Here is a 27,204-nt window from a genome sequence, read left to right on the forward strand (position 1 = left end):
ACTGATGGATCAAAATATCTTCAAAAATATCAACGATTCCAAGAATGTCAGAGGTAGAGCCCGGACGAGAAGGTATGGCACCGGAGTGAGTGACGCATTTTAGTTCGTTTGCATGGACTCGCCCTCACACTAAACTGGGTGTTGGGTTGGTGGGTTACTAGCATTCCGAGTGTTCAGATCGTTCTGCTACTACCGCTATTGCTAATACCGAAAACATTCTCCTTCTGGCTGCCCTCATTATGGCATTGTCTAAGGTGTGAAATCTTAGAGTAGTTCATAGTCAAGGACATGAAATAGCATACAATGTATGGAAATTCATGTCAAAAGAGGCTGTAAACGGAATACCAATTCCATTGAAAAGCGTGTGTGCAAAAGTACTGGCTGCCACTGGTATTTCAAAGCGAACCTTGGCAAGAATCAGGAAAGAAGGGAAAAATATTGAGGCAGGAACAAGCAGATCTTTTTCCAGTCCGGAAAAATCACAGCCGAAGAAGAAGATTGTTGCAGCTGTAGACAGTTTTGATGAGGAAGTCATAAGAAGACTCATTTATAATTTCTACGCTACGCATAAGCAGAGGCCGACTCTGCAATCGCTTCTTCCAAAAATGGATATCAGTGTATGATTATGTGAAAAAAGTAGAGAATAATTACACTGAAATTGAGCACGTGATGGACAGTATTTTTTAGAACATTTCCATAACTTAGGGATATCTGATTCCAGCACAGATCAGTCGTCTGATTCGGACGGAGAATAAGAATATAAAGCTGGAATAGCGGGCGTAATTCCATTAGGTACCTTCGGACTCTTGAGTAGGAAAGTGGTGATACTAAGGTAAGACGAATGTTTTTGGAAAGAGATGAAACAGATATGCCTACCGCTCTGAGCTTGAGAACCGTAACCCAAACAACCCCCACTCCTCTTACTTGCTGGCCGGCAATTTAAAACTTCGCGCATGTTGGTGCCATAACATCTCGTCTCAGCTCTACGAATGTTAATGAAATGAAAATAAGCTTTCATGTCATTCAACATTGACGTTTATCAAAATGTTTAAATTACAATTGATAAAACATGCTGTTCTCTAAAAAATTAAATTTGTAGTTACCAAAATAATCAGATGGTCCAAGCCGACCAACTTCCATTGGTTCTTCTCCTTCTGCTCTATACTGAAGCACCAATGCTGTGCCTTCCACAATGATGTAGAAGTCATCACCTGGTTCACCCTGTCGCACAATTGTTTCCCGATCTTCAAATGACACAGGTTCCAAGGCATCTGCTACTGTTAGACGTTCCCACTTATCTAAACTTTCTGTAAACAAACAGAAAAATTATAACATTATGCAGTGACAAGAATATAAGTAAAACTGAAAAAGAAAAACGCGTAGGTGAGAAAAACTTATACAGTAGAACCTTTATTATCTGTGGTAATGAAGGGGGTGAAATGAACGGTTAATCGAAAAAATCGGATAATCCGTATCATAAATATTTTTGTAAATTAAGTGAACAATACTTGTGCTTGGGTAATTTTCTCAGTGATCTTCTGTTTAACTTGCAAGGTGGTGGATCAGAAGTCCACTCATTCAAGTTTCATTGTCAACGACTGGTTTTTAAGGAGCAAGGAAACTCCTTGTAATGGCTGTCAGCGGAAGGTTAGGAATAGTAGAGGTCTCATGCTGTAGATTTACATACTCTATACACTTCATCCTTGATTTTTTATTAAATCGCGCATAGTTGTAACACCAGTCCTGTATTCTGATGCGAGATGAGTTACAGTTTCTCTTACCTCAAACTACTCAATTATTTGCACTTTTTTCAATACTTAGCACAACACGTCTTCTTTTGACATTTTGGAGTACATTTTATACAGAAGTTGAGCAGACCATACTGTGTAAGTAAAAAGGCATGACAAAGAAAAAATACGTACTAATATAACGTAAAGTTTCTGTAGGAAAAAGAGAGAGAGAGAGAGCGTGAGAGACAGTTGGTTAATCTGTCAATCGGTTAATAGAGTGATGGATAATCGGGGTTCTACTGTAACTGAAATCACATTTAATAACATCTGAAATAGCATTTGAAGACTATATGGAGAGAAGAAGTCAAGCGAATGCAGTAAAATCCTCACAAAAGAAATTGAGAACTTCACAGTTAAGCCATCTCTAAGTCTATAATACAGTTACTCAAATTTACAACACTTATTTAAAAAAAAAATGTAAGATTATTTGTAGAAAATCTTATAGAGCCAAAGCTGGCTGATAATATCGATGGTGTTTAAGTAAAAGTCTTCTTAACCCTCATTCTTTTAAATTTAACTTTTTTTTTTTCTGTAATTAGTGTAATTAGTTAAAATGTAATTACAAAATGTGAATATATGGCTTTTACAATTATGTTTACATTCGTTCATATTAGGTAACTAAAAAAAAAAAATAATAATAATAATAATAATAATAATAATAATAATAATAATAATAATAATGTGTTAAAATTTAATTTTTCTTGTTTCTACAAAATCTTTCTTTTTACCTAAACATCATCGATATATTACATTTCAAACTCCAAACCAGACTTAACTTGTTCTTCCAATGCGATCTTCATTTAATTTTTTTAAAAATTCAGCTATTTTGGATTCCCCATTGGAAAGTGGACATATTATTTACCTTATTTATGATAAACGAATACATTGCTTTACAATATAGTCTTCAGTTCTACTTACCAAGTATTGAAACACGTGACAAGAATTCTTCGTACATCTTGCGTTTTCTGATAGTTGAACCCATAAGAATGCGTCTATATGAATCACGATCTATACCCCATAGTTTTACATCTGTCTTAGCTCTTACAGTGGCAGCTCTTGGGGTACCGTAGATCAAAGCTAGTTCACCGAAACTTCCGCCCTCTCCAATTGTTGTCACCAATTCATTATTAACGAATACCTGGGAACAGACGTCAATAAAAATGGTAACCATACACATCAATAGAACTTATAATAAAAATTGTAAATTATATGAGTTCTGCGTTGTGTAACTTTCTCCATTCTCCTGTAACTTCATCCCTCTTAGCCACAAATATTTTCCTAAGCACCTTATTCTCAAACACCCTTAACTTCTGTTTCTCTCTCAAAGAGTCAAGGAGTAATTAACAGAAAAAAAGTGATAGTCTTGTCACAGTATAAGAAGAATCAGTAGGGACAACTCTTGTCGGCACCTTTGATGTTGTTGGTACTAAATTCAAGCTCAGTAAGGTCTAGTTCTCAATGAATCCAACTATGTCGCTAGTATCAAACCACTATCAAAATATTAGTAAAATATTTATTTATTTTATTGGTCAGTAATACGAATAATCTTGTATGTATATTATCTATCATTAATATTATGTCGCTAGGAAGTCAAAATACTTACATCCATTGTTGACGTTCATGTTCGCACTTCACCGCAACGGACGCCATGATGTATTATGTTGTACTTGGATCAATTTTACCAACGTAAGCCTCAAACAGTGACTTGAACATTAGCGTCAATTAGTGAATATTTTCATGATGATTGCATACGGAAGTAATTATTATTATTATGGTTATATTGCCATTCCTTTGCCTCATGTCTTTAAAATTATTAAAAGATGAGTAATGAATGTTTTCAGTTAATATTAAATTATGCCAGCCCTGTCGTAGATGGAGATCCATCTGGTGGAGGTTCCAGATAATACACCCGCTTTCGCGACATGCGCACTCAGAATTTGTTCCCATGAAATGGCGTAAGTGTCGTTACTGTATGTTCTCTATACTGTGGTCTTGTAGTGTGATTGTATCAATGTCTAAATTGCTACAGTGAATTTTAATAACTACGTTCATCTGCATTATAACTTCTCATCAACAGTTGGGTTTCATCGACTTTCTCTTACCCAAATGAAAAAAAAAAAAAAAAAAATCTTACAGCTTGCTGAATAAACACATTCCATTCTCTCCTTTTATCAAAATTTCGAAATAGACACATACTGTATTAAGTTGCCATTACAGAAAAACAAGGAAAACAAAATTTCTACGTGTATTCCTTTGTAGATAAACCATGCATTACCAAGACACAAGTCACCAAGTGGTAAAAGTCACAATCCTAGTAATTGGTATTGCATTGCCATGTAAACCAAAACACAATAAAAATAATTATCATACCTCTACTTCTCCTTGATCAATGACGTAGAAATTATCTCCCTCATCTCCCTGCTGGATTATTGTCTCTCCTGGGAGAAAGTTGACAGGGAACATGGCATCAAATATATCTGAGCGTTCATTTTCATCCAAGTGTGAAAACAAAACATTTTTAGCAATGGCTTTAGACAGTGCTGCCATTGTTTTATAGTCTTTTGGAACAACCTGGTAACAAATAAAAACAAATGTAAAGATTAAGCACAATAAGCTAACTACTGATAACTAAATTAAATACTGTTTTATCTTACTCGTTTTCCTGGATGAAACATATAATCTTGAGGGAAAATTATACTCGTAGTGAAGCCAATATTATGAAAGAACTCTAGAGTAATGTACATCAAGTACTGTATCTAATTTATTGCTGATGTAAGATTCTAATTTATATTCAGGCTCTACAAAAACTTTCAAGAAGTACAATACCACAGTTGGTTGTATGTCCTAAATCTGTACATGATTATTTAGTCACTACACAAGCATTACGTCTCACCATTCTAAAAGAACATTGTAAGTGAGGAAGAAGACTAATAATATAAAATCTGTTATTCTGTATTATTATATGCTGGATTCAGTGGCGGTTCGTCGGGGGAGGGAAGGGAGGAACATCCTCCTCACATTTGTCTTCCTTTGAAAGTAAATACCAAATAAAATAGGGTTGATGCACCAATAGTTGACCATTTAGTGAAAGTATATACTACAATATAATTTTAATTAAAGAATATTTACAAACAAGAATTGAAATTATCAGTAATGATTCCCTTAAGATTACACAAATGAATGGTACAGGAAAATGTAGGATACATATTAAATGGTTTGAGAAAAAAAAACATTCGTGAAGCAATGCGTTAACTCACCAGTAGCTGACCACTGCATCCCAGTTGTTGAACAGTAATGTTCCAGTACTTGACCAGAGTGCATATTTGAAGATTACATAACAATTTAAGACATTATAAAGCAAGTAATTAATTCAGTCACTATCACTAGGCTACAAAACCTTTCTGTCACACAAAACAACAGTATATAATATAATACAAAAATTTGCTTAGGCAAAAACGGCCTATTTTTCTTTCACATCTATTTTACTTGGGAAACGGTAACGAATTCTGTCCTGTGTATTTTCAATCATAGGTTGTGGTAGAACAGTTATAACATCATCATAACCTGCTACAAAAATATCATCTAACTGTAATTTGAAAACAACATGTTCAGAATTTACAGATTTACAACCCGTAACACTCATCTCAGATTTACTTTTCATTTCTTGAACAATGCAGACATATCTGTAAGGGATGGTATTTCTTTTTCCAGACATGACTCTGACCAATACAAAAGCTCCTGGAATTACATTTTCCTTTGTAGGTGGATTACCGATACACACATTGCTTGCCTCATCATCGCTAGTTGTAAATACACTGTCATCTGAGGTATCTTGCAGTTCCATAATACCATCTTCATCGGAAGTTTCATTCTCGTCACATTTTTTCCTCTTAGACAAATTTGTTACTGGTGTAAGCTTATCTTGGTTCAATTTCATCTTCTGTGTTCTTGCTTTCTTTGCCTTTTCCTTTTGTTGTTTCTCATCTTCCTTGTCCTTCCAGTATTTCAACCATTCTGAAGAGGTAGCAGCATGAGGTAGTCGTAGTTTTTTTCGTGCAGTTTTGGATTTTTGTGGTGATTCTGTTGGCCAAATAATGGTGTTCGCAAATGCAGGACTAATACCTTCTTTTGTTTTGGGTGCTGTTGAAATTGGTGTTGTAGTAGGCCTAGAAGGTGTTGAAGGAGGAGTTTTTGAAGTAGATGGCGTTGAAGGAGGCATTTTTGAAGTGGATGGTGCTGAAGTATCATTTAAGTCACAGCTGTCAGATATCCCGTTTCCATTTTTTTCCTTTTGAATTTCATTTACATCGGAGTTGTTCATATCAGAGTGGTTTGCTTGCTGAATAACTCTCTTCCGAAGTTTAAGCCATAGGTTGAACAGTTCCCGTGCGGATTCTTCACCATTCCAGATTCCTCCTCCTTCAGCTTCCCTGAACTCTTCTGCCCTTCCTGACTTCATTGTTGATTCGATATATAGAAGGTGCTCAACAGAAAATATGGTAGGTTTGCAGGCAATACTTCCTGTTGAACCATCTGAATGCCGAGATTCATGAGTCATACATCTTTCATAATCCACAGCATCTGGAGAGAAAGGGTATAGACCACATTTTTGGAAACCATTTCTTATGATATCTGCAGTGGCTCTCTCTTCTAATGCCTTCTCCAGTAATGGTCCAAACAGTGCTCGGGTGATACACTTATTATTTGTTTTTCGCTTCCATTCTGCTACTATGTTTGACCAACCTGCTTTTAGACTTCGAAAGACAGACACATCTGCAGGCTGCAGTAGATGAGTTGTGTTAGGCAGGAGTGCATACAGTAGAACACCATTATCAGCACATAATTGGCTAACATTGTATGTCAGGTGGGATCGATGGCCATCTATTAAAAACAAAATGGGAAGCTTTATGTTGTGGTTCTTCAGCCATGGAATAAAGACGTTGGCCATGTAACCACAAAATGCTTGTCCTGTCATCCATCCACTATCTGATCTTCCAACAGACCACTCAGGATTCAAGTTTTTCACAATACGGCCAGGAACACGTTCATATGAATAGATTACCATTGGAGGTACTGTGACACCACTTGCCTGGAAAACAGCTAGCACTGTAATTTGCTCCTTAGCATTTCCAGATTTTACTTCATAAAAATTATTATATCCCTTTGGTCCCAAAACAAGACCTGTATCTGGAGAAGTCAAAAATCCAGACTCGTCGGCATTGAAAATACGAGTTGGATCGTCCAGAATGTCAACATGCTTTTCTGTTTCTAAAAATTGCTTCAATTCTGCAAACCATGCTCTAATTCCGATCTCTGACACACAAGCTCGAGCTTTATTAATAGGTTCCGCATGTCTCTCTGTAAGTTCCTCATGCCTATTCATGAACAGTGAAAACCATTTCCTACCTGGTTTTCCCTTAGTAAACGGATTGGGTCTCTTATCTTTTGCCACAAGGTCTGCAACTGTTTCAAGAAGAGCTGATCTTTTTAATGGGAAACCCTTCTTTGCGTTTGCAATTATCCATGAAGAGTGCAGGTTCTCCTCTGCTTCAGTCAGAATGGAGGAAGGGCCCATCTTCCTCTCTTCGGGAACTTTTCCTTTTACTTTATTAATTAGAGTGGAATGTGGCACACCATACAATCTTGCTGCCTTCCTTATACCCTCCCCCTCTCGCACAGCCATTATGGCTTTCACCATGGCCTCTTCTGGATACTTCAAAACTTTCTGTGGTGCCATGGTTTGTCTGTAAGGATAGAATAAACTGATCTAAACAATTACCAATATGGACAACTACTGGTACATCAAGTAGTCCCAGTGCTTGACCACTGCTGGTCAGCTTATGGTAACATGCTAATAAATCCTGTACCAGTACTTGTACACATAACCTATAACACTTAAAATAAATAAAATTGATATTCTTGAAAATTTAGTCACTTCTGGAAACTATTAACTTATATTTAGTACAACAAGCAAAACAATACTTACATTTTCTTCTGCGGATGAAGCTTGATATTTCGACCATGTGCTAACTACAGCAGCTCTCAGTACAGTACACTCTACATTTAAACTTCCTGTATGAATAGAGATGTCACTTCCTGTTATTGGGTGTATTCAATACACTCAAAAGCTATGTTCAGAAAATGATTTCTGAAGGAACAGGTACCTAAGACATCTGGATACTTAGTTAAAATGGAATATATATAACATTGGTCAGCTACTGGTGACTGGTGCGCTACTGGTGCACCAACCCTATGTGCCTTGAAATTCGAGGAAGATTCGATAATTTTTAAGTTCTCAGCTATAAGAAAACCTCGGTTGAACGAGTTTTAAACGACGCGCGCTTATGTAGAAAACTGTGAGAAAGATGCGAGATTGTTGTATGGAGGAAAGTCAATCCTTTCCTCCTTTACTGCAGTTAACACACATAGACAACAGCGCACTAGCAGACAGAGAAAGAAGCAGAGTTTTAAAGCAAGTAAATGAACGGATAGGGAGGAGATCCTCTGAATCAGCGCATGGGCGGGAAGTAGAAACTGACTAGTCATGCAGCAAGCTCGCTACTGCTGCCAATGATGTTGCATTCAACCAGACTATAAAATACATCTAGGAGGAGGCACAATAAAAACAGTTTTAACGCAAAGCTATGAAAGACACCATATAAACTTTTTTTTTTTTTTGAAATTATAAATCAAAAATATTATTCATTACACTTTATATAGGCTACTATTCATGGTTTGAAACTTTCAGAGATATTTGAAAGTTAAAGTTGGGTTTATATAAAACCTTCTACGTTAGTATCGCAGATCTTTTTGGCCCCTGAAATTCACTTCCATTCATTGTCTACTAGACAGGGCAACAGCCAAGTTGTCAGTTTTGTATAAATATTTTTGAAATTGAAAGTAGGTACTCACTGACATTCTTCAAAAGCATGTGATACTGAACTTGTAAAATGTATATGTGGCAACACAGACCACGTGAGTGGGTGCAGTGTTCTCGATTATTTCCCATTCCCATTTCCGTAAAACGGTTCCGATTACGTGTTAGTAACTATAATCTCTTCCAACACGTGTGATGCTGCAGTGTGCTCGAAAAATGCTGCGAGGTTGTGAATTTCCTTGTAATTTGTTAATTAGTGCAATTATTCAACAATAAATGGAAGTGAAAACATTATATATTTTGGAAATTTTAGGAAACTCCGTTTACAAGAACAGATTATTGCTATACAGAAGGGAAGGCCAACTCCAACACTACCTGGTCTTACATGTATGCATGTAGGCTAATTTGTAGCATGTTTCATTCAAGAAGGTATCATTTCGTGCTGTTAACTTCTTTCCTCCTCTTAAGAAATACGCAAGAGCCGCCACTGGCTGGATTGTTCCTCAACATACTAAACCAGAATTTATCTAACATCCTCCAAATTATGGTACAAAATAATTCTATATTTTTGGGATTTAATGTTGAGAAACTGAAGGTGTGTTCCTTGGTTCATTTTGCAAAGTTTTGTGGGGCGAAGGGAAGGGAAGGGAAGGGGGCAGTCTCCGACCTCTCCGTCATGCGCAAGTTACTCTACGGAATCCTCGGACGGCCTATACATTGTTACGTTCTTTATAATACAGTACAGGCCTACATCAGGGATGTCAAAACGCCTGCACTGCATACTTTCAACAACCCGCACAACACTTCCTTAAGAGTGATGACTGTACTTTATTTTGCTGAAAAACGAATCTTGTTGGACTTGTATTGCTTGTAGTATGAACACGTAATACAGACGTTTTGACATCCCTGATATACATAATAGAAACACTCGTACAAATATAATTTAAAAAGGTAGTGGAAAGAACTATAAAAATAAGTTGCGCCTCCTCAAGGATTCCTATGCTTACCATAACAATATTACATAATAAACAAACGAAATGTGTGAGATCTTTAACAAAGGTAATCAATTTCATTAAATGGGCAATAGTTGAAAAATTTCACCTTCATCGACACAACACTTCTTTGCTCTTAAGAGGACTAGCTGACTATCTGAAAAAATGGTGCGCATATATGAATAAATTTCTTGTAAATAACATGAAAGGCTGTACACCTTAATTCTTGAATCGCAAGATACGACTTATAACTTATTGCAGTTAGAAACAAAGTAATCAAATCATCGTATAGTAGTTATTATCGCGTGTAGATTATTGTCGACACGGACTTCGACAATGACACATGCTTATAGTATAACTGAAGGTATACTGTTTAGAACAAATTGTAGCTAATCTCTCTCGCGTGATTATCTTTGCAGCTACTCAATTTTGAGCAGAGTAAGTTCAATTTCTAGCGACACTGAATGAGCCCAAAAAAACACGTCCTCACTTCTCACACATGAAATCCGAAACATCCGTTATATTCATGTTTAAGTCCACATCTGTGGAGTAACGGTCAGCACGTCTGGCTGCGAAACCAGGTGGCCCGGGTTCGAATCCCGGTTGGGGCAAGTTACCTGGTTGAGGTTTTTTCCGGGGTTTTCCCTCAACCCAATACAAGTAAATGCTGGGTAACTTTCGGTGCTGGACCCCGGACTCATTTCACCGGCATTATCACCTTCATATCATTCAGACGCTAAATAACCTAGATGTTGATACAGCGTCGTAAAATAACCCAATAAAATAAAAATTCATGTTTAAATCAGTTATTTTCGACGCTGTATCAAATACGAGGTCATCTAGCGTCAGAAGAACTGGTGATAGCGAGAGGTAAGTCCGAGGATTAGCCATGTTTTTTAAACTTAAAATCTGGGAAGTCACCAAATGGTTTAAGATAATGCTATACAGGATAGCAACAAATGGTGTAGTAATCGAAAATAACAAGTGTATTTTGTAAAGTTATCCGTACCTTTTTCACGTAGCTGGTTGCATCTTCTTCCGAAACGGGTTCTGCAGATATTCCACCTCGCCTCCTGGCAGGTTGCTGGACGGCCGATGGCAATGGTGATAAGTCTTCCGTGTCCTCTGGTGATACAGCCTGTTGTTTTGCATCGTGAGCCTGCTCCTGTAACCACATAAATAAAGTCGAATGAATTTTCAAATTATATCTGTACATACGAGAATGATTCGTAACAGCTCTATACAAAAGCCACAAAACACGTTACTTCTAGTCATGGAGTGAGAGATTGTGAGGCCACAAGACCGAGAGGGCAATGCCGCTGATGTTCCTGGAATACGATTAAGTATGCTGTCATACCAGTATTCTACCTTTCTTCAGAAGAAGAACATACTGATGGCTGTAAAATACTTTGATCTCTATCTTGCATAGACTTCTGTCGAGCCGTCACTGAGGAAGTCGATTTTAAAACAGTATATACTGGCGCTATTTTCCGTCTGTGAATGCATTAAGTAATGGCCATAGCATCCGCAGTTGACCGACATTTTTACCATGGCATTACACGGCAGACAATGGATTTTACATATTCGATGGTGTTGAACATCAAATAATTACATAAATAAATACTGAAATTAAATAAATAAATAAACTAAATAAATAACTAAATAAATAAATTTCACTTTAACCCTATCAGAAGTCTTTCCAAATCTTTTGCAAACATCTTATGTCAAGGCATGGATACAAACTTTAGAAGAAGATATTTAAATACCCTCTTATGTCACTTGTTCGTTATCAAGATATTAAAATGTTTTTTTTCGTCCTCCTGTAGAATTGAATATTTTGACATACGAGGTTTCTGTTTAACACCAACGATATGTCATGCAAGAAAAGTACGGTACATAGAAAATTAACGACAGCCGCCAAGGTTGTGGCAATTCCAGGACCTCAAAAACTCCATCCATACTTTCATTGCCTCAAGGTATGGAACAAATCTTTCTACCATATTGTTTTCATTTCCTCCAATATCAACTAGCTATCTAGTCATCCCTCGTGTTAGACTTTGGTGAAATGAATGGTTATGTAATTTCTACATACAATGCCAGAGCCACCGGCATGGTTCAGTCGGTTAAGGTTATTCCTGCCGGTCTGAAGTTACGCTCGGGCGCGGATTCGATCCCCGCTTGGGCTGGTTACCTGGTCGGGTTTTTTCCGAGGTTTCTCCCAACCGTAACGATGGGATTAGTGATAGCGAGATGATATTTGGCGATATGAGGCCGAGGATTCGCCATAGATTACCTGACATTTGCCTTATGGTTGGGGAAAACCTCGGAAAAAACCCAACTAAGTAATCAGCCCAAGCGGGAATCGAACCCGCGCCCGAACACAACTCCGGATCGGCAGGTAAGCGCCTTAGCCGACTGAGCTACGCCGGTGGCTTCCGGTCATATAGCAATCACTCACTTACCACTTATATATATATATATATATATATATATATATACAGGTAGACCTTCTTGCATTATATAGGCTTACAGACATTTTAAAATTTATTTTACATGTCTTTTAACTTATTTATTTCCCTCATTCGTTTTTCTCTTACTTTCCAAAAATATGTTCCTAAGGATTTTATTATCTGTTCATTTGTAATTCTTGATATTGTGGCTAAAACAATTATTTCATTACTAAAATTAAACCATTCCATTTTCATAAAACTGCGTTCACTTCTGTCTTGACACATGTTAACAATATATTATACTTTATAGTTTACCTCGCCCACACCTGTGGAGTAACGGTTAGCGAGTCTAGCCGCGAAACCAGGTGGCCCGGGTTCGAGTCCCGGTCGGTGCAAGTTACCTGGTTGAGGTTTTTTCCGGGGTTTTCCCTCAACCCAATATGAGCAAATGCTGGGTAACTTTCGGTGTTGGACCCCGGACTCATTTCACCGGCATTATCACCTTCACCTCATTCATACGCTAAATAACCTGAGATGTTGATAAAGCGTCGTAAAATAACCTACTAAAAAATTAAAAAATATATAAAACCTCTCAATTTCCACACTCCCAACCTGATCCATGCAAAACCAATTCTAGCATTTATATCACATACCGTTATATAGCCTATGGTTCTTGACTCCATACAGTTTTAACTTTCTTGTAATTTTGTAGTGAAATTTTGTCATTCATGTAACTAAAAATTTGCTGGTTTTCTAAAGTAAGTATATAATGAATGATTTTCTCCCACATTTCGATCTCTGACCAAGAATCTCTCTTGTTCGATTCCTTCCACAACTACAAAGGTTCGGTTAACCGACTTACGACATCGATCGAGTGGCAGAAAATGCTCCATGTGATACGGCCATTTACTTAAAATTTGCATGTACGTCGAGTACACACGCTATTCCCACACTCGGGTTCACGGCTTGAGGCTTCGTACTTACTGAGGTTTGTGCAAACCAGAAGTAACGCATCTACTTTGTTTAAGATGTTCCACTGACACCAGGCAATGTTGTTGAAGAGTGCGGTGGATTAGATATAACAAACAACACACACACAAAGATAAAACCACTGAATTTATGTAATAAATTGTCACTCCACTTAAAATTGACGCTCGGACGCCAGGTTACTTTTTTGGCAAAGGTTCTGATAGTGTTCTAACTCGTGCAGTTGAATCAAATTTGGTTCAATTTCTCTGTAGCAATTGAATCCTCAATTGTTGAAATCAAATAAGTATTTTTTTTTTCATTTTCCAGGAGAAACAAAAAAAAGTGATTATTGCCATTTATATTAATGAAATTGAACTGAAATTTTTTTCGTTGAAAGAGAACTTGATTTTGCTTATATTCCAAGAGAAATAATTAACCCATTACGTATAATTTTGATTTTAAACGTTTAAAAAATTTTTGACTTCTTTGGTTTCAACAATTCACCAATTTCTTAAGTTTATTTTTCCCGAGTTATGATTTTATTTTTATTAAACATTTAAAACTGAGCAGTTACAATGTGACACAACAGTTAGAAATTATATAATTTCAATTTTAAACGTTTTAACAGATATTTGACTTATTTGGTTTCAACAATTTACTTATTTTTTAAGTTCATTTTTTTTTTACGATTTATGATTTCATTTTTATTAAACATTTAAAACTAAGCAGTTACAATGTGACACAACAGTTAACAAATTACTCGTATCTTATGACAATTTATTTAGATCATTGTAGGAATAATAATAATAATAATAATAATAATAATAATAATAATAATAATAATAATAATAATAATAATAATCATCGTCCTTGCAAGTATTAGGCCTATTGGCCTGTTACGGTCTCCGTCCATCTTTTCAATAATAATAATAATAATAATAATAATAATAATAATAATAATAATAATAATAATAATACCACAGTCTAGTATATACAGTCGCGAAGCTTGAGTTGTGAGGGTGCTAGGAACAATAGACTGTGCTGGTACTATTTCGCATTGTCTGTAATGAGGCGATATTAGCGATCCTAGTGGTTAGCAAATATCTATGGATGCATATTTAGTATGTACTGAGCTTCGTGGCTGTATATACTAGACTATGATAATAATGTAAACAGCTGCTCAAATAAATCACATTGGACACCAAACGATTTGTGCAGCCAGAAATAATGAGGAACTGTTACAGATTAGCCGGGTCTCTATGTGATTTATACCGCCAAAAGTATATACGAAAAAAGGTCTGCAAATATTGGCTAGTATTGCATACACAGAGTTTCCGATCGAATATGAGGGAAGAGTATTGAACTGAAATAAGTTAGTGACATATTTGGTTTCAACAACAAACAGGGAGAATCGCTCCTCCGTTTTCATCATATGGAGGACCGTGACTTGTTTCATTTTAACACCAATCCACCGGCTATTTTTTTCCTTTCTTGTACGGAGTTGGGACCCGAAGGCTTACACTACACCCTGACGCTTATTGTGCTTACCACTCCTATTCTTATGAATGATTGGGTAGCCGAACGGCAGCGCTCTTGTACAAATACAGCACTCTGCACCGTGAACTTAACCAGCGCTATCGTATGGATGATGATAGACTGAAACGTAATATTTACTGAAAAAAAAAAGAAAATTTTGACTTTTTGGTTTTAACAATTATTGACGATTCAATTATTCTAGATTATTATTGTCAAATATCAAAATTATCATCCACCTCTAACATGGGGAGTTTGACAAAGGGAAACAAAATATTTGGGATGAAACCCATACAAAATGGTAAGTTTTGAGGAGTAGGCTCATAGCCATCAGCGTAGCTCAGGCGGCAGGCACTTTTGTCTGAGAATACGATACTGTACTCGGGCGGAGTTTGACTCTAGCTTAGGTTGACTTCGTAAAATTGGGTTTTTATCCCGAGTCTTCCCTCAACTGTAGAGCATCACATGTGACGGACTCTCGGCCTCATCTCGCTAATATCAATTCGATCGATGCGATGCTAAATAACTTACTACAGTATGACCCTCGCTTACAATAAACAACTCCATTGTCAACTTTTCTCTCGTTTTTTTCCTCATATTAGGAATCTACACCATTCCGTTACCATTTCTCCATTTCGTCATCATTCTATAGCATTTTCCGATCGCCGGATAGCGACGCACAGAGGAGGGTTGCCTGGGTACGCAGCGAATCTTGTGTAGTCAGCCGGTGTGGGTTTGAGAATGCGCCTAGCTTGAGGGTTTTTTTAGGAGGGAGGGAACATCCCACGCACTACGACCTGAGGTCTATTGTACACGCCCTATATGGGATGATTTGCGTGCCCACCGATCCTCTACGCGCACCGACCTAACCACATGACCCCCTTAACGATCGGTCCATACAGCCACTAGAGTCCATGTACCACTTTTGCTTCGGCAACCCCCCCCCCCCAAGGCTCCCTTAACGGTCCGAGGCGGAAGTCCTCTCCCGAGAAGGTCTGCCCCGGGTTCCGTTGCAGAAGCTATCCGTCATCATTTGAATACAATCCACGGAGCCGGTCGAGAGAGCCAGCAGTTTCGGAGGGCCGCCTGTAGAGCGATTTGAAAACCAGAAGAAGTAACGGGATGATGAATGAAAGGATGATAGGGGAAGAAAGGAAGTGGCGAAGATGAGTGGGGTTCCAAACGCCTGATAAAGTTACCTGATATTCACCCATAGGAGTGACGGAAAATCACCGAAAAACCTCACCTAGGCAACTCGTCCCGACCAAGAATCGAACCCGGGCCCGTAGACTCGCTAATCTCTCTGCCTCAACGGTGGACTATCTTGAAGGTTAGTGCAATAGATCGGAACGTGTTTCAGGCTGGGCCATAGTGACCTGTTCCCGTAAATTCCATTCTATTCCATACATATACATACTATCTTCCGAATTTCTCCACCCACTTCTGTACTTTCGTACACTTGTTTTAGGCGCCTTTATTTCAACTACTAGTACATAATATCATAAACATTGCGGGACTGAAGAATACTGTACTTGTTTAGGAATAAGGAATCTGTTGCAGAGTGACCCTGTAGTGCGTGTTACTTGTGTTTGTGAGCAGGTGTCTACTGAAGGACTTACTTACTTACTGGCTTTTAAGGAACACGGAGGTTCATTGCCGCCCTCACATAAGCCTGCCATTGGTCCCAATCCTGAGCAAGATTAATCCAGTCTCTACCATCATATCCTACCTCCCTCAAATCCATTTTAATATTATCTTCCCATCTACGTCTCGGCCTCCCCAAAGGTCTTTTGCCCTCCGGCCTCCCAACTAACACTCTATATGCATTTCTGGATTCGCCCATACGTGATACATGTCCTGCCTATCTCAAACGTCTGGATTTTATGGTCCTAATTATGTCAGGTGAAGTATACAATGCGCGCAGCTCTGTGTTGTGTAACTTTCTCCATTCTCCTGTATCTTCATTCCTCTTAGCACCAAATATTTTCCTAAGAACCTTATTGTCTACTGAAGGACACGTGCCGTAATTTATATCCCGTGCACACTTATACTAATTCCAATCTTGTGGGAATAGCATCTATGTACTTCCTATCCCGAACATTGTAACATGAGTTTATTAACATTCTGTATAAACATTTAATTTTTTACTTTCCGAACGGCCCTCATACCGCATTGACATAGAAAGATTTTTATGGTTATTCGCATATTCCCATAGTACAAAATTCAATATAAATTACTGGTGAATTAGACACATTACAAATGCTACAACGGATAAAGAGAAACATGTTGTGCACTCGTAAAAAAAAAAGCTGAAATGATCAGTTCTGAAATCACAGTTGAATAAATAACATAGCCTAATCTAGGAGTGACCGGAAATGATGAGACTATATCTAATGACGAAGATCATTAATTAATTAATTAATTTATTTATTCTTTCTTATTTCCTGCTCGTTTCTCCTGCTCCCTCCCTCTTTGAAACATTAGTTTCCGAAGCATTGAAGTATACAAGATTCATGTATTCTACGAGACACATGCCGTTGGTTGTGTAACTTTGATATGGAAATTGCTGGCCATAGAATATGCTGAAAAAGTTACACAGTAGGAGTCCGCGACCTAACAAGAGTCCGGTTTTCAGAATCAACCTGATTATTTAGGCAAACATCAAAAAGAGACGTAAAAAGGTTGGCTTAACTAGCTGTCCAATGATAACAAATCTGATTTGAAACAGACAGCAGCTATTCAACCACGCAGTAAATGTAAGGTTCACTTTTTTGTAGAACTGTATATATTGTCTAGAATACCATATAGAGTATGGTGACTCAACAAGACTGGCTAAAACCAACTGAAGGTCGTAGATGTAAGCTTACTGTAACCAGACGAGATGTACTGAATGAATCCAGTCTCTCTGCAGGCAGACAACAGACATCGTCTACTTCAATCAATGTTTCGGTTCTTCTCATGTGCCGTACAGAATGCAAAAACAATAAGATGGCAATCGAACAGATGTGAAACTATTAAAATTATAGAATGTGCAATACAGAATGTTTTCACTGAGAATAGAGGGATCTTGGACGGGTAGTTTGAGATAGGGAACCCAAGGTTACGGACGCAAAATGCCTTTGGTAGAGAGCACTAAAGTAATTATTATTTGGTACTCATAAATCAATAGCAGAACGAAATAGGGTTACAATATATTGTATTATAATGACTTTACGCCTTCTTAATGACTGAGAGAAACCTGATTGCTAATAATTAAACTGCGGAACTTCATGTAATTGCATGTTTTTATTGGTTTGGCATATTGAAAAAGTAAAGGCGGATCTTCGCCGATCATGATTTTTAAGTTCGAATGAAGCAGACTTTATTTTGCATAATTGCATATTTCGACAGTTTTTCCTTTTAAATGCATATATTTTATTTTGAATATTTAAATGCAAATAATTCCTTGTTTTTCCTCATTTATTATCTAATTTCAAAATTTTTCTCTGGTACAAATAACAATAATTTCCAAGAAATATAAAAATTATGTGAGAAAACCAATAATTAGTTAATTACTGTTGAGGACATGAAATTGCTGCGACGAGAAAGGATTTATGTCCCTAGTGTATAAATTGGGTCCTTTTCCACTTTGGCATAAGGCTGTTCACACCTGTGGAGTAACGATTAGCGCGTCTAACAGCGAAACCAGGTAGCCCGGGTTCGAATCTTGGTCGGGCAAGTTACCTGGAGTTTTCCCTCAACCCAATATGAGCAAATGCTGGGTAAATTGGAGCTGGACCTCGGACTCATTTCTTCGGCATTATGATCTCATTTCATCCACACACTAAATAACTTGAGATATTGATACAGCGTCGTAAAATACCCCACTTAAAAAAAATATGAGGCTAGCTGCTGCTCTGTGTACATACAAGCCGTGTAAGTAATTTTTCAGAAGTCAGAGCGAATATACGCGTCGCCTAGAAATCATTCAGACTTTTGCTACCTTTACTCTGATTTTGTTGAACCAAAAACGAATGTATTTAGACACATGCGACCATAAAGTCATGTATTATTGAGATCATGGAACTACTGAAAAGTATTGGGAATAAATTTGAATAAGGATCTAAAAAAAGTTTCCTTCCCAGGCAGGATTCGAACAACGAAAGTCTTAGTTACCAGTCTATCGCGCTCTGGAGTGAACAAGGCTCTAAAATCAGCTACAAGGGTCGGTCCGGTTTTTTTTTTGCCACTAATGTACATCATGATTTGAGTATGCCAAATAATTATCTGCTAAATGGATTCCTAAATACCTCAAGGCTATCCTAATGAAAATCGAAATGCTTTTGCTGCCTTATGAAAGCGTGAAATAATTTTTGTGATAATGCTATATGGCAGCACAGTGTTTTAATAATTAATAGTAGGCGGTAAACATTCCTTTCTTTTTAAAATAACTTACAGAATTCTAAATTATATCTTAAAAGTTATATGTAGGCCTAAATACACTTCGGAGAAACATAATTTTAGTTTCAAATTCAAAAAATGTGTGACTTTAATGAATAACTCTGTCTATAAATATAATCTGTTATGGTTTAAGGGGAGAGGATGGTATTTTTTTGGTGAAAAATGAGTAAATCTTCAAAAAAAAATCTTTAAAATACCCTGTGATATGTGTGGAATGCATAACATTTTGTGGGTATTTGTGCCCTTGTCGGATGTTGAGTCGCCATTTTTAAACTTCCTGCGTTATGGATTTTTAAATCACTCGCCCACTTTTATTTTTGTTTCCGGTAAATTAAATTTTCAAAAAAAAATTTTCTTTAAAATACCTTTTGATATGTGTGGAATGCATTGTATAACATTTTGTGTGTATCTGTGCCCTTATCTGATGTTGAGACATCATTTTTAAACTTCCTGCGCTATGAATTTTTAAATCACACGCCCACTTTTATCGGTTTCTAGTAACTTCATTTTTTTTTTTCATACATTGCCAGACAAAAATGGATATAATTCTGAACTATTAAAGATACATGCATTAAAATTTAGAACACACATTCTTGAGACTATTAGGAAACTTTTCTCTGTAACAGAATTTTGTTAATTGATTTCATTTTAAAAATACGTCCGTTTGTTTGCAAGAAAGGAAATCAGAAAAATTTTATAAAATTTTAATTGTTTATTTTACAAACGTAGGGACTAATATCAAAACTCTGTTACAGTTTGTAGAACATGCTTTTGCAAATACATTGCAAAAAATTGTTTGAATCTATCTTTAAAAACGGTTTAGATATATCGGTTTTAGTACAATCCTACATTGGGTAGGGCCCCCAAATATTTTTTTTTTTTTCAAAATATTTTTATTTGGTTGAGTTGCCACAGCTATGAGCTCTCTACATACAAAAAATTAATATTTTACACCAAATAGGAAAATAGTACATTATGCAACGAGTCTATAATGAAGGCAATTAAGGAGTATGGATATTTATGAAACGAGCGCAAGCGAGTTTCATAATTTTCATACGAGCTTCTTAATTACCATTATAGGCGAGTTTCATACGACTTTTTATGCTCGACCATATTTCTAACTTGATATTATTAATTTTATTGTATCTCACCTGGAGCAATGTGCCATATATTGTGAGATGTGCGCAGACGCGAAAGTATTGATTTTTTTCCGAGGAACAGATGTCCACATTGACCTTGCTAGGCCATAAGAACCTACAGAGGTAACATCGAAATAAAATTAGACATTGAAAAACGAGATGACAAATTGAATTTATTTGAATATTATTTACAATTAACGCTAATTATTATAGTAACAGAACATAACCTTCTGCGACAGTACTGAATTTCCAGCCTCCGTGACTTTTCGCTAATTCTCTTTCGATTGCATATCCGAGAATAATCGATACTTGCGGTTTTATAACGGTAGAAAGCTGACCTGTCATTGGCTGAACAGTTGTAACCTGAGTCGTCATTGGCTGAAAGACCTGACCTTTAATGAGTAGGTGTACATTAATGACATGCATTAAAGGTCTGCTACCAGGTGTATAATTACTACATTTCGGCATGGTCGAGCATAAAAGTTTTTAAAAATACCATCCTCTCCCCTTAAAATGAACCAAGGAATTTTCCTACTTCATCCTCCACGACGCATAATCTATTGTAATCTATCATTCCACACACACGAAACGTAAAAGTTTATTTGACCTGCAGCTAGGCGTCAATACCTGCCTCAACTGTAAGTAATGTAGTTACAAAGTGAACAAATGAGAGGAAGAGGATCGGCACTCCAAATAAACGTTCGACTGTTCTGTAGTATGTTTCGTTGTACAGCGACACCTAATAAGTTACGTATGTGTGCGTCCTTGCGTTCCCAAACTGTTAGCCGGCTTCTATTAACTCGCCCGTAGGACTCACAAAGCCGCTTCAGTGTTGGGTTACCGCTTTATAAATTTTGTGAACATCTGTACTTAAGTTGGAAGAATTTTATTTACTTTCTCGTGTATGTCGTATAATGATCCTGCCGGCCACGCCTAACTTGTCTTTATAAGACACTAGACATGCGATACTCGTTCGATATAAATCTCTAACATCTCTAACAAGTAACGCCCTTATTCCGTTTACAATTTGCACAATATACAGCACTAATTTTACGTATTAATTTTGTCTATTCCTTAACAACATATTTACAGCAATCAAAACTAAGACTCTGTAATCACCTGGACAAATGATTTATTATGGCTGTAGCAATACTACGTACCAGCACCACAAACCTAATATTCTTCTCAAACTTCGTTGTTAGTGTTTAATGTATATATGTATGTATTAACACTACAATTGGGTATACGCCCGGTGGCAGTGATATATAATATACAATAATACCATTACAATTATACAATAATTACAGCAACAAAAGACAAATAAAAAAATAAAATAAAATAAAATAAACCTAAATTTATTTCTAACTATAAATAATAAACCTAGGACTATAAACAAGAACTATTTTATAATAACGCCTACAATAAGCAAAAGTAAACCTAACTTATAAGTACTTCTATTTCACCCAACTATTACCAATTTAAGTAATTACGTATCACATTAATTAATTACAAATCAACTTAATTCATATCATCTTAATTACATATCACCTTAATTTATTTACATATCAACTAAATTACATATCATCTTAATAGAGTAGTCAATGAGGTAATAGAATAATTCTTAAAAGAGTAGGAGTTAAATAAAAGAGGTATACTTATTAGTTGATTATTATTATTACTTTTATCATTATTATTAGTTTTATTATTAGTAGTATTATTATTGTAAACAGAGAATACTTATAAGTTCAAATGTATTAATTTTTTGTTATATTTGTATAGAGAATGATGGTGGATTAAGAACTGGAATACATCTAATCCGCCATGACGTGAACAATGATTGATGAAATAAATAAATAAATAAATAAATAAATAAATAAATAAATAAAATATCATCTTAATTAATTACATATCAACTTAATTAATTACATGTCACAACTTAGATAATTACACTGTACCTACAATTACATTTTCAATCTAATCTTCTCAACCTTTCCTTAAATGTATTGATTTTGTGAGGACCACCCTGAAAGATTGCCGCAGGTAAGCTGTTCCAGTCTACTATTGTGCGGTTAACAAAGGAAAATTTTGCCACGTCCGTTCTTTGTTTTCTACATTTAAACTCCCTAATATGATCTGCCCTGCCTAAGTATGATGGTGTTGCTAATCTAGCATTGATGTCGGTACATGCTTTGTGTCCCATTTGTGCCTTAAACAATGCGGTGAGTCTGATTTTTTGTCGCTTTGATGAGAGATTCCTACCCTAAGCCTTTTACTATCTCTTCACCATGTCCCTTTCCCATTTTGACATATTTTGCTGCCTTGCGTTGGACCTTTTCTATTGAATCGATTTGGTTTTGTATCCAAATAAACAGCTTATAACTTACAAATATCAATTCTAATGTAACTTTGAAATATGGTACAGTTTAAAACTAACGATATTGTAATGGGGAGGTCTGTGAGGTTTTTATTTTCTTCCCGCACTGGATGGGTCGCAGGGGACCAGTGGATTGGGCTCCTCGATCACTTGACTTAAATCCACTTAAGGAGCTACCTGGAATCGAAAGTGTGGTTTGTAAAGATCAGGGACAGACACCATCTGCGTGAGCGAATTGCTGCAAAAGTACCGTGACGTTTCGTCGGACGTGGTATCTCGCAGATGTAGATCCATACATGAATGCAGTTGTGTTTTAACATTGTGGAGATCACACTGAAAACATAAATTACCCATTGATGCGGAACTTTAGAACCGCCGTGTACATTACAATACGAGTTGGTAATAATAATAATAATAATAATAATAATAATAATAATAATAATAATAATAATGGTCATAGGAAGAAAAATAAAGAAGGTAAACTTGCGAATTCTAAATAAGGCAGTAGAGCAGGTGTACAGCTTCAAATACTTGGGGTGTACTACAGGGACATCATTTTATTTTTACTTCAATTTTTATTGTACCTGAGTTTTTGAATGTACTTCACTCCCACCCCTTCTACTAATGAAGTTCAACCGTCCTCCACACAGATCCAAGACCGCATATACAGTCATAGTAGCCTTACGGTCATAGTAAACAGTACGTTCCAAAAATATGTTCGCGTTTTCCAGTGACGAAAGACCTTTCAATATTGAATCATATTTTCGCACAGGTACTGTCTTCCATTTGCCTACGTCGTATCCCAGTTTCCCCCACCAGCTTTTATTCGCCAGCTGGTGGCTGGGCTGTCTTAGCTCTTTTCTGAGAACATTAATTTCCGTTAGGAATTGGACGTCTACGTAATATTAATACAACTGTTTAAAATAACTTAAATAGAAGGGCCTCGTTAAGTAATTAATTGTCACGTGATTTCCTCCCTTTCTACGACATAACCACTTGGACGGACAGTAGATAGTATATCTGAGTAATTTTATCTTTTCGGATTGGGCAGAAGTAAAGATTGAATTTACAGTTCGTAAGGTACTCTTTTATAGAGTAGGTACAGAATTATTTCAACATGAGTTACTAGTACGAAAGACGAAACTGGTAATTGGAATTAGGTACAATAGTCTATAGTGCGATAATATGCAGGAAAGAACTTGAAGCCTCTATCGAAATGAACGGCCACCATTTTCAAAAATGTCGTTAAATATCCATATTATGATTATTTTCAATTTAACTTCATTCTCTATATTGTACGCTAATGTGCTGTAGACAGTATAATATACACTGCATAATGAATACGTCCACATGGACAGCTCAGTTCGTGAGTAAAAACACTCATTGTTAATACTGTACTGTATTTTGATTAAACAAAAACCTAATGAAAATGATGAAAAGCTCGATATTTCCTAGTTTACGTAAGTGGATGAACTACTTTTCTTCTCTCATATACCTAGTAAAGTAATTTGTTTGTATATTACGCCAGTATCATCGAACTCCAGTCGTGGAAGGGGGTAGCAAACGGCGTTGATCCAGAGGTATAGCCAAGTTAATATTAAAAACTAGCCGTACCCGTGCGCTCCGCTGCACCCGTTAGAAATAAATATAAAGTAATTACATAATTAAAATACGATATTTGATCCAGGGAACATTCGTGTTTGATAGAAGGATAAATCGCTAATATATGTTACTTAATTTAAATTGTATCCAAATAATTAAAATGCGATCATTTTGGTCCAGAGACACTCATTTGGTGTAATGACAATTCCTTTAACATGATTCTTAATTTTTATTACATGCAACCACAACTTAATGAAGATTGACATCATTTAGATTTGATGTGTATATTTTATTTTACTTGTTATAGGTTTCCATTGAATTATGGTAATAACTTAATTTTAACCCTTGTTTTCTACGTATTCAGTAAATGGCGCTTGGCCCACTATGGTTCTGAAACCTTCAAATAACTTATATTATATTATAATATATTATATTATATTATATTATATTATATTATATTATATTATATTATATTATATCAGAAGTTACTGTAATAACATTATAGCATTATGTCCATCTAGAGAAACTACACTTTCCAATGGTGAAATAACAATTCATTATACAATTCGGTTAATTTAGCTTTCGATATTACTTCATACAAACACAGAAACATTCTCTGTAGGCTATCTTTCATAGCTTTCGATTGTTGCTGTCCAAGGCCCCTTATAGACGAAGTCATTTGTTTTTTAATTCATTACACGGCCTTAGATGACAGTTATTTTAATTTTAAAACTCATTTATCTCATTAAATATCAGTCCTATCAAGATTTTTCAAGGAATAAAACTTATCGGAAATGATTTGTAAAGAAACTTTTGTTACCGGTATGTAACATTTTTCACAAAAATCAATAATAAGCGAGATATTTCGATTTATTTAATTTAGGCCCCCTTATAACCCCCCTTTTAAATAATGTATTTTGAATGCCATATAGCCTAAAATCTAAGTTACAACGAACTTAATTTATATTCCAATTTTCATCGAAATGCGTTCAGCCATTATCGCGTGAGAAGGTAACAAACATACAGACAGACAGACAGACAGACATACAAACAAAAATTTCAAAAAAGCGATTTTCGGTTTCAGGGTGGTTAATTATATATGTTAGGACCAATTATTTTTGGAAAATCGAAAATTACCAGAAAAATTTCGGCTACAGATTTATTATTAGTATAGATGTTAGTAAAAATAAAATGATGTCCCTGTATAAGCAGTAACATGAGCTGCAGCCAGGAAGTCAAAACAAGGATAGCCATGGCCAAGGAAGCTTTTAATAGAAAAAGGAGCATCTTCTGCGAGTCTCTGGAAAGGGAACTAGGAAAGAGACTAGTGAAATGTTTTGTATGGAGTGTGGCATTGTATGGGGCAGAAACATGGAAGTGAAGAGAAGCGAATAGAAGCATTTGAAATGTGGATATGGAGAAGAATGGAACGTGTGAAGTGGACTGAGAGAATAAGAAATGAAGCTGTGTTGGAAAGAGTGGGCGAAGAAAGAATGATACTGAAACTGATCAGGAAGAGGAAAAGGAATTGGTTGGGTCGCTGGCTGAGAAGAAACTGCCTACTGAAGGATGCACTGGAAGGAATGGTGAACGGGAGAAGAGTTTGGGGCAGAAGAAGATACCAGATGATAGACGACATTAAGATATACTGTATGGATCATATGAGGAGACAAAGAGGATGTCAGAAAATAGAAAAGATTGGAGAAAGCTGGGTTTGGCAATGAAAGACCTGCCCTTGGACAGAACACTGAATGAATGAATGAATGAATTATAAATAACTTACCACTTGTTCCTCTTTAGCTCATCAACTTCAATAGTAGACTACAACTAGTCGGCAGTAGCGGCTGGTGGTCAAAATAATGAGTGTGCTACAATCTCTATACAGGCCTACTGTATACACTTATATGTATTTATCTTAATCTGAGTCTTGCCTAGTGACGAAATGTGTAGTTCCTTCCTACTGCAGAACTTGTCAATTACCCTGGTGTTAAACCTTCCATCTTGGACATCATACTCTTTTCTATTGACAGTACTGCAAGAGCAGTGAGGCGATCCTGGGACATAGTGTTCCTTAAAAACGTTTTTATGCGTTTCAAGCAAGAAAAACATCTTTCTGGCTCAGCAGTGGTCATTGGTATTGTAACCGAAATATTTAACAACTTCGTTACTTCACAGAATGGATCCTGTGAATTGTTGGAGGCTATGTATTGTAACAATTGAACAGCTCCATCTAAATTTCGGAAGTCAAGTCTTCCGTATAGAACTCCAAGTTGTGTCTTTAATATTCTTTTGTTCAGTACAGTATAGCTGTTGACAGCAACTTCAAGTTCGCGTTCAGGAAAATTATGCAAAAAATTGTCAAAACATTCGCTGTTTAACAATTTTATTGCGTCTAGGTAGCTTAAAGATTGGAAACAATGAGTAGTTTCCTGAATTATACGGTCACATACTTCCTTGGCTTCAATTTTCGAATTCCATTTTCCGTCGCTTGCTGACTGATTCAGGAGGAACCTCAAAAAGCTGATAGATGGCAGCAGCAGTCGAACATTTGAATTACCAAACACATTGTACATAGTTCCGAGTTCTTCCACAAACAAGCATTCTTTCGTTACGCTTTACTTTTGCAATCTCCAAGCTGTGTCGTGCTGAAGCTGACTACAGCACTTCCCCGCGTAAAAACAGCCAATCAGATCAGTTATTTCTGCTTCGCACATGCGCATTAACTATCTACATTCTCATGTAGAGTTTTGAGTAGCACAACGAACCTCCTGAGGCACCGAAGAGCGAAGACTAAACACTCTATAACGCGTCATGAACATAACCACGGGAAATTGTCAAATGGCAGATCAAATACTATGGTGGTATTACAAATACTTTATTTGAGCACAAATTATCATTGTGCTGTAGCACTGTAGCATATAAGGACGGGCCGCCCCTGCTAGTCGGTTGAAGAAAATAGGCTCCTGAACACGTCAGGACAAAATGTAGTCTAAATGACAAGCTTTAATCCCAATGCGGTATGGTCTGCGTAGCAAGCA

The 27,204-nt window shown here is 36.5% G+C and overlaps 1 protein-coding gene across 3 annotated transcripts in view; it reads right to left on the minus strand.

Moving 5' to 3' along the window:
* Nucleotides 1–27,204, minus strand: part of Pka-R1 (protein kinase, cAMP-dependent, regulatory subunit type 1) — a 378,940-nt gene that overhangs the window by 9,671 nt on the left and 342,065 nt on the right. For all 3 annotated transcript variants that reach the window (XM_069845115.1, XM_069845118.1, XM_069845116.1), the window contains exons 2-5: nucleotides 10,669–10,824; nucleotides 4,161–4,361; nucleotides 2,709–2,928; nucleotides 1,104–1,307 (exon numbers count right to left, since the gene is read on the minus strand). In XM_069845115.1, coding sequence (XP_069701216.1) covers nucleotides 1,104–1,307; nucleotides 2,709–2,928; nucleotides 4,161–4,361; nucleotides 10,669–10,824 — 781 coding nt within the window. The remainder of the gene's footprint in view (nucleotides 1–1,103; nucleotides 1,308–2,708; nucleotides 2,929–4,160; nucleotides 4,362–10,668; nucleotides 10,825–27,204) is intronic.

Source organism: Periplaneta americana, chromosome 14, assembly GCF_040183065.1.
Source record: "Periplaneta americana isolate PAMFEO1 chromosome 14, P.americana_PAMFEO1_priV1, whole genome shotgun sequence".
NCBI lineage: Eukaryota > Metazoa > Arthropoda > Insecta > Blattodea > Blattidae > Periplaneta > Periplaneta americana.